We start from the raw sequence: 8,902 nt of genomic DNA on the forward strand, positions 1-8,902 counted from the left end.
GGTCTACAATAAATCTGTGCTCAATTTTCTTAATAATGACTCAAATGTCTTATGAAGGCTAAGTATTAGATTTGTTTTTAATATATTTCTGACTATAGTAATATGCATTGCAGCCCTCTAGTGGGTTAATTCTCACACTGCATCCAGCGCTCTCTCTTGCTGAATGGGTAGCCCTTCTCTATGAAGCCCCTGGGGTTTATACGCCAGTACTGGTCTCCTTTAAACACGTAAGTGTAGCCATTAGTCCAGGTGAATGCTGCGTCTGGGCTGGACGGTAACCCAGTAACAAGATCTGAGAGACGTTTAGGATAGTGCTTGAGTTCATTGCTGGAGCTCAGTTCATCCCATTGCCAGTACACTGAACCCTGAGAGAAAGAGACGAAGAGAGAAAACAATAAATCAGCTGGTTTATGCTAGTCTAGTGCTGGTCTGGTGCTACTGTAGCTGGCCAACCAGCATCGTCATTAAATAAACTTAAAAAACTTACTAATATGTTTTCTGGCACTATATCATACACACACACACACACACACACACACACACACATGCACATATATATATATATATATATATATATATATATATATATATATATATATATATATATATATATATTACTGAATCGATTCACAAATGTCAAAAATCGATTTTCTAAATATTTGATCTATATCGTAATGTTGACGGAACGCAAAAGGCGGAACTTGGAAGTGGGTAAGTGCAGCGCCCGGACACTCTGTGGTGGCACATAACCAAAACACTACTGGATGAGTGAGAAATCCGACCGGCAACCTCTGCGTTAAAAGCCAGGTTAGGTCAGGAGTCACAGTACAAATGATAAGAAGAGCCATTTTGTCCTTTCAACAAAAATCAAACCACCTTGGGAGCCGCAACATTTAATGTACAGTGTGTGATAATGTCCTAGTATAGGCTAAACAATATAAACGAAAACGCTGACTTACTTTGCTCTGCTTCAAGCTTTAACTAGTTATAGCCGCTTTCCTCCCCTTTCCACCAGAGAACGTTTCCTTAAAAGTAGACCAGTTTCATGTAAAATGTCTCTCATCGTTCGACTGTTTTATGAGGCTGAAGTCGCTTCTCATTCTCCAGCTTCTTGTTTGAATTTTCCCGTTCCACCTTAAAGTCTGCCTGAGGTGCCGAATGTAATTGCGGCACCGTTTAAGGTGGACCGGGAAAATTCGAAAGAGAAGCGACTTCATCTTTGCGACTTTTAGTGTGTGACAGTCTCTCGTTGCAGAAGTCCATTCGTCTCCAAATGTTCGTCTTAAATCTGTGCCGTTCGCTACTAGCCAGGCGAGGCTTCGTTGCTAAGTGACCTGCAGTCTGCAGGCCAGTTCTCAGCGGTTGAGAACAAGGGCTTTCGCACTATGTTTCACACGTGCCGTCTCGAAGATATTTTACTGACACAGCGATCCCCCCGAACTCTCTACAACGAGACCAAAACCGAAGTTAGAAAATCACCAAAAAAACGAGTAGAATAGCTGTAATCTGCTGCATGGACATCCATTACCACGGGATCTTATTTCACCCTAACAGCGCATTTTATCACAGATAAGTGGCCGCAGCGTCTCATGTGCTCCAAACAGCAGTGAATGAGTGCCTTCAAGTTCACTTGCCACATCACTTCCATTTGATTTATTAATAAAAGATATTGGAAATAAATGCATTATGGATCATTACAAATACTTCGCTTTAAAACTACCAAGTCCTAACACAGTAGGAAAATAGAAATCCTGTATAGCAAAAAAAGATGCATCAAGATGCCTCGATGATCGTTTTTATAATCGCATCGCAGCCCTCTGAATCGTAATCGAATCGAATCGTGAGGTGCCTAAAGATTCCCACCCCTAATATATATATATATATATATATATATATATATATATATAAATGGGTAAAATGTTAAATATCTACATTGCAGCCACCTCTATTATTATAGATCACACACTGTCCGACACCACATAAGCAAGACTATTTCAGATTTTTTAACAATTCAACGCTGTCTGAGGCAAATGAGTGATGATGAGTTAGGCTAGCAGTTTGCACAGTGCTTGTTAGTAATGGAAGCATATATACTGTCCAGTGCAAAACTAAATGTGTAAATTTCATTTAATACCTAACAATCTGACAGCACACTTTACCATAATATTAACACTAGTTAAAACCTAGATCTCCATGAACATATTCCACATTTTAAGGATCTGTTGCTGTACAAAAGAATGAAAATGAACAGATGCGATCAGGGGCCGTCTGGTGTTTTGGGGGGTTTACCTTGATAAAAATGAGGTTTTTATTGCCATTGGCGTAAAAGGCTGAGTCAATGTTTGCAGGTATAATGAGCTGTTTTGGGAAGCCGTGGTCCAATTTAAAGCCAGAATACCTCCACAGTTTCTCACCTAAAAGGAAAGGCACTGTTAGAAGGTCAGCGAAATGTGGAACAAAGCAGTCCTGTTTAATTGAACTTAGCACAGCACAGTGTAATGTTGAATTAAAGTAACTGGATTCATAGTTTTTGATAGTATTTTTAAAATGTTGCACTACTTTGTCTGTCCTAACTTAGATGTCAGAAAAATAAATATATATAGACATTATGTGTCATGAAAAAACCTTGAAGTATCATGATTTTTCATTTTGCCATATCGCCCACCTCTACCTCTTGGTTTGTTTCAGGGTTGTTTCTTACTGTTTTAATTGGGACTCAATTCTGTCAGAGAGCTAAATCAGACAGCCTACTTCACTCATTTACAAATGTGACTGCTGAATACCTGAATTTGGATTTTCTGCCTGAGGACACGCATCTCCATTCAAATGGCACATTATGAAATGCAATCAAATGAATGTGTCATGCTGTAGGTGAAAGGTGACCGTCTACCCTTAAGGAAGTAGGATTTATTGGTCCTCTGGGAATGCACCGCAGCGTTTAAGTGACCGGGCAGTTCTTTCCAAAGGACGTTAATCCGTATGGGTGTGTTATAGCCGGCATCTGATATTGTCCAGACATAATCTCCACTGAATGCAAATGTCTTGTGGAGAGGCCCTGTGTGGGAAAAAACTTTGATCACTACATATATCATCTTGAAAAGCCATTCAATTCATAATTAATCAAATCATAAAGTCTTGAAGCTAAATTTTTGAAGGCTGTTCAGGTTTAATTTCATCACTGCCTTAGATTTGAATTACTATTATCTAATCATGTGTTGGCATACCGTGGTAATGTTTGGAGACAGTTTGAAGATATTAAAAAAAGCGGATACCACCAAACTCTACATTAAAGCTTAGCTTAGTTTGAATTCAGTCTGCTACAATTCTGCTGCTCTTTACCCTGTTAAAGTGCTAGTATGTGACCCACACTGCATAATATACATATTAGTTTATAGTACTCATTATAATAACTGAATAGCAAGCCTAGGGTTCAAGTATTTCATGATCAGAGCAGGAACATTTCTGTACATATTTCTGTTACCATGACCTCAATTCCACAGAAATGTCAGGGACAAGATGTCATATTCACATGTACAATGTACAGGGTGGTGGTTGGATATCTGGTAGACTACAATGTCTTAGACTAGCGCTTTTCTTTACCCAGCATTATAGCATCCAGCGACGCAGTGCATGGATCAGGAGCAGATGAGTCAGCTGCTGGCTTATATGGCACTGCAGGGGCCACTGAGGACTTTTCCACAGGTTTACCTGAACCCAAACAGAAAAGGAAAATAAAGACATGGTGAGTAAAACCTTTCTCTCAAGGTGACAGACTGGGGTTTGATTCCCTGCCCGGGCAAACCTGAGCAACTGCACAGCACTATACCAATAGAATGCCTTGGGCTAGAGTCTTTAACGGCACATTTGCCTACCTCTGTGGCATGATTAGCTTGTAAGATACTCTGAATAAGATCATCTGCCAAATGTATAAATGTAAATTGTGTAATACTATCTAATACTTTCAATTTTACTATGATTTATATTTATTAATGAATATAAAACTATAATATTTTAAATCATGATGAGTCATTTAAATAATATAACAGTTTGTGCTCTTGTATCATGGGTGTTTTCATGGAACATACACAAACTATACTACTAAGACACTGAAAAACAACAGTCATATTTCCACCTTCCATCTAAAGGCCACAAAACCCATTGAAAGCATGTTGTTTAGAAAGGCCAAAAGCTTTTTTTTTAAATACATTGAACTTGTCCTTGGAAATATGCCCGTTTAAACTAGTACCCGGAAACTGCATTTATAAGTTCATTAAGTGATTACTGTAAGGATTTCGGGATTATGGCTTATATAAGTGTGCAGAACAGAAGCACTGATCTGGAGATTCTGTAATGAATTCCAAGTGTGAGATTCAGTCCTGACCCCATTCTCACCATACAGTGCCTGAATACCGCGGATGTCGTCAGGGTGAAGTTTGAAGTTGTCACGGTAACCAGTGTACACAGGGCCCATAAGAGCGCTGCGGTACTGAGAGTGGCCCAAACCCAAGGCATGGCCAATCTCATGGGCCGCCACAATTCGAAGATTTGACCCAGACCTCTGCCCCTCAGTCCACCTTTCATCTGCATCGAAGTGCACATTGCCAGACTCCGGACTGTCAGCGTGAGCCAACACCTCACCTGCAGAAACACCACAGCAGCTCTGCATTACGCTGCACACTGTTTATGTGTCAATAGATCATTGAAATCAGTCAGTTCAGGTTTAGAATGCATTGCCAATATGTTATATAAATGCTGCCAATATGTTATATAAGTGCAACAGGCATTCCCATCTAAAGCCCTTGAAACCCCTTGAAAAAAATTGCTTTAGAAAAGGTTTTATAGGGAAATATGACCTTGAGTCACTTGAAATACTTCACGATTCTGCAGTGGGGACTAAAACAAAGCCTCTACTGCAGAAGGAATCAGTATGACAAGTATCTCTCCAGGAATCCAGTCTTTGCCATGAACATCAATTACAGTCGTCCAGGCTTTTTCTCAATCTTTCTTTCCCTCTCACCTGGTCCATCAAATGGTACGGGGCAGGATTTGTCCCTCCCGTGAAAGTAAATTTTGATGTCAGGGTATCCCTTGGTGATCTCATGGAAGCGAAGAGGCGAGACTTCACTCCAGTACTTGAATGCTGTCTGTATGGCTGCCCGTGTTTTAGCCATTCCCAGATTGGAAGCATGGTTATAGATACGGTAACTCAGTTTCTTCTTACGCCAGTGACCTACCAGGGTACAAATCAAATCAGTCGCTTGTATGTAAATAGCTGAGGGAATTTCACAAAGCACTGTTCAGTTAGCTAGCCAAACCCAAACTAAGCCCAAAGTAAGGACTGTCCAAAATAAGAGCAGCTAAAAGACATTCCTATAGGACTATCCTCACTTTTAGCCAAAAGCAATGGCTCGGCCAAAATAAAGTTTACACAGTTTTCTCCTTTTCCCATATGAGGTTGATCAGCCAAGACGCGTTTGGTGTCTGAAGTTTCTTTTTATAATTTTGCACTGAAGCTACAAAGCTAATGTTGCTAATGTTAAATAATGAAATATTTAGCCACCGGTATAGCATAATGCAAACGAAATGCCTGAACCACATCAAGTTGTTAACCTCAAATAGACTTGCTTATGTGGTTTCTGATACCTTATGATATAATCTATAAATTACAAAAGTATGGTGAAAATTAGTCGTTCAAGATGGCTGCTGTTTTTAGCTATGTGACATATTGTCCATGTTTATAGATATCAGTATGTCATACATTGTTAGAAACCTACGGAGCCCTGCCGCGTAACATCCCGTATAAATAAAAATAATGCGTAGCCGCACTGTATTAATGCATGGAAACGAGATCCTAATGCGTGGCCACGAGTTAGTGAGGTGTGGGAACAAGATAATTAAGTCATGGCCACAACAAAGTAAGGTGTGGGAACAAGATCATTCCTTATTAAGCTGTGGTAAAGTCTTAATCATCTCATTCCCATGCCTTACTAGGTCATGGTCATGCATTAGGATCTCGTCCCCGTGTCTTACTAAGTTGTGGCCATGACTTAATCATCTCGTTCCCACGCCTTACTAAGTCGTGGCCATGCGTTATTTATTTATACTGGATGTCACCAGCAGGGCTTCGTAGAAACCACATTAGCAAGTCTATTTGAGATTACTTAGCATAGTTTGGGCGAACTGAAAAGTATGTGATGATTTAAGCATGCAGTTTATACTGTGTTAAACTGGTGGCTATAAGTTTCCATTCCTTGTAAGCTACTTTAGCCTTGTACCTCCAGTGCAAAAATAAGGAGGCAAACATTGGATGCCACCCATGTCCTTGCTGATCAACTACATTTGGAGCAAAGAGGAAAACAGCACAAATACAATTTTGGCTTAACTATCGCTTTATCGTACTGATAAATTCTACTTTGTGAAACATGCCTCTACAAAAGAGCTCCTTTTAACTATAAACAGAGCAGTGAATTAAGCACCCTCAACAAATATGAATAGGGGACAGTTTGGTATCTTCATCATACATCCGACCAGTATGACCACTAAGAAACTCCAGTGTAATAGCAGCCACCAATAATAAAACCAAATCTGGTAACAGAAAATATAAGGCTATGTCAGGTTCTCACCCAGTATGCGGTATTTGAGGGTCTTTTTGTTGAAGGGGTCCTCAACACCACAGCGTGGCTGTTTCATCATGGTCAGCGTAGCATTATCCAGCCAGCCAGTGACTGGTAGGTCCATCACTTTCTGGAATATTCTAATAAAGGAAAAGAGTTCAGAGAAATTAAATCTCTGTGGTCGTGTCTGTTTGAGGTAAGAACATTAATCTAGATCCAGTCTGACCACGTTTCATGTTCTCTTCAAACAAAAAACAATGTTAGGTCATATTGCTCTTGTTAAGGTTTGATCTATGTGACTTGTAGATTCATTCAGAGGCACTAGATCCTTGAAAATAAAGGTTCTTCACTCTCAGGTTTCTGTATAGCACCAGCAAAAGGTTCTAAAACTTTTTTCTATAATCTTTTTAGTGCTAAAAATAGGGTGTTTGAAGAGCCATAAGCAACAGGTTTTCCATCATAGAGAGGGACCATTTAACCATACAAAGAAATAATCCATACGTTCACATAGTTCTTGGAGTGTTCACAGTCCTATAAAACCATTGCCTTTACTTAAGAACCTTTGAAGAACAATTTATTTAAGGGTGATGTACGGTTCTAAACCTTTAAGTGGAACCCTTACATTTTTGCATTTTTACATTTTTAACACTCAAACGTCTCATCTACAAAAAAAATCTTTAAAGAAACATCCTTCGACAGGTTCTGCACACTGTTAATGCACACTGAAATTTTCTCACAACTGGACTGAATCTGTGTGAGAGTGAGGCCAAGCCAAGTGCCTCCATGTTCTACCGTCTGTTAGAGTGCTAATGAACTCATTTACAGGAGTAGCTTGATTTTAAGAGAGTTTCTGAGTATGTTATTCCAATCTCATGCAGTCAAATGGGATCATCGTTGATGAGATTGAAGGCAGCTAAAACGTTCTTACAGAATCTTAATTCTGACTGAAGTGGACACTTACAACTTTGTGAAGCAAAGTGAGAGAAAGTGAAGAGAGTATGGAAAGAGGATGAGTGTGTGCATTACCTAAGTGCCTCGGTTAATTGCTCCATTTGGCCTTCTTGCTCTTTGGGATGAAGAAGTGATGTAGGTAGATATCCATATCGCTTCAGATAGGACTGAAAAGGGAAAGATTTGGAGGTAACCCTTTTTAGAGATAATTTAAGATCATTAAAAATGCGTCTAGTCCTCCAAAATGCACATTTACTTTAATATCAAACATCAAATTAAACAATTTCAGTCTCCAATCTATAACAGTTCACACTGTAGTGAATAGAAATGAGACAAGAATTAGAATTAAAAGATTCAGGTCTTACTGTGGCCTGCTTCAGTTCCTCTTTGTGCAGTGCAGCATACAGTGGCATCCAAATCAGCACCAGAAACAGCACACGGCCCATCTTCAGTGACTGACACTTCCAATTATCAGTGCAAAGCTTTCTCGGCTTTCACGAAATTCCAAAAGTCAAAGAATGCAAATGACCTCGAGGAAGGAGCCCGAAAACTTGCAAATCTAACTAATTTCCACAACCAGTTCCACTGAGCTGGATGAATGTTGAGCAGCCAGTCCTTGTTTGTGCACACAGATTTGTCTCTAAGGGCCCAAATCTGATGTTTGTGTTTGTCCTCCTTTTTGTTTTGCTCGTTCTCCGACTCTCTGGGGAGTGTATGTTTGTATTTATACCCTTTGACAGGAAAGGCGGTTAGTTTTTTTCCCGCTGTGTTCTCCATCAGCGAGGAATGCGACATGGGACGAGCCATCCTTCAGGAGGGCAGGTCCAGCACATTGACAAATTAAGAAGTCCTGCTGTAGCACTGTTAAAGGGCTCATATCACGGAAAACCCGTTTTTTTCTGTGTTTTACTATCAGTCTTAAAGGCATAGTAACAAAAATAGCCTGTTCTAAGGAATAAAGAGAGGTTGGAACGTGGTGATTCACTTTAAAATGTAATACTTTGTATATTTTTCTTGTAATTTTTGTACATATACATATATCTTTATATTTTTATTGTTTATTCTATTTTATATATTGTTTGTATATTTCCTGCTGCTCTGTCTTCTGTGCTGCTGTAACACCGCAAATTTCCCCGTTGTGGGATTAATAAAGGATTATCTTATCTTATCTTAAAATTTGTTTAACCCATGATCATGAAACATCTCCAAGTTCCAAACAAGCCCCAAAAAGATGGGCTACATTATAAGCCTTATATTATATCACTTTATTATTTTAAAAGACGGAATGAAGGGGACTCTCATTCCTTAATGAAAGTCTGGAAGACTGCCTGCTCTAA

The 8,902-nt window shown here is 39.4% G+C and overlaps 1 protein-coding gene across 1 annotated transcript; it reads right to left on the reverse strand.

The window, feature by feature from the left end:
• Window positions 1–125: 125 nt before the first annotated feature.
• LOC118813430 (matrix metalloproteinase-19-like) lies at window positions 126–8,257 on the reverse strand. Its single transcript, XM_036578760.1, has 9 exons — window positions 7,931–8,257; window positions 7,641–7,732; window positions 6,624–6,754; window positions 5,018–5,230; window positions 4,393–4,638; window positions 3,601–3,708; window positions 2,891–3,055; window positions 2,290–2,414; window positions 126–365 (listed from the first exon to the last, which is right to left on the reverse strand). The coding sequence occupies exons 1-9, from the start codon at window positions 8,009–8,011 to the stop codon at window positions 126–128; spliced, it is 1,401 nt and encodes a 466-aa protein (XP_036434653.1). The 5' UTR covers window positions 8,012–8,257.
• Window positions 8,258–8,902: the final 645 nt, after the last annotated feature.

The sequence above is a fragment of the Colossoma macropomum genome, unplaced genomic scaffold, assembly GCF_904425465.1.
Source record: "Colossoma macropomum unplaced genomic scaffold, Colossoma_macropomum, whole genome shotgun sequence".
Classification (NCBI taxonomy): Eukaryota; Metazoa; Chordata; class Actinopteri; order Characiformes; family Serrasalmidae; genus Colossoma; species Colossoma macropomum.

What these genes read in the sequence shown, in the direction of transcription:
- LOC118813430 (XM_036578760.1), bottom strand. Translation starts at nt 8,011, where the DNA reads ATGGGCCGTGTGCTGTTTCTGGTGCTGATTTGGATGCCACTGTATGCT. An exon ending in AGGAACTGAAGCAGGCCACA is followed by an intron (nt 7,733 to 7,930) that starts GTAAGACCTGAA and finishes TTCCCTTTTCAG; the next exon opens with TCCTATCTGAAGCGATATGG. An exon ending in CGTACCATTTGATGGACCAG is followed by an intron (nt 4,639 to 5,017) that starts GTGAGAGGGAAA and finishes GTGTTTCTGCAG; the next exon opens with GTGAGGTGTTGGCTCACGCT.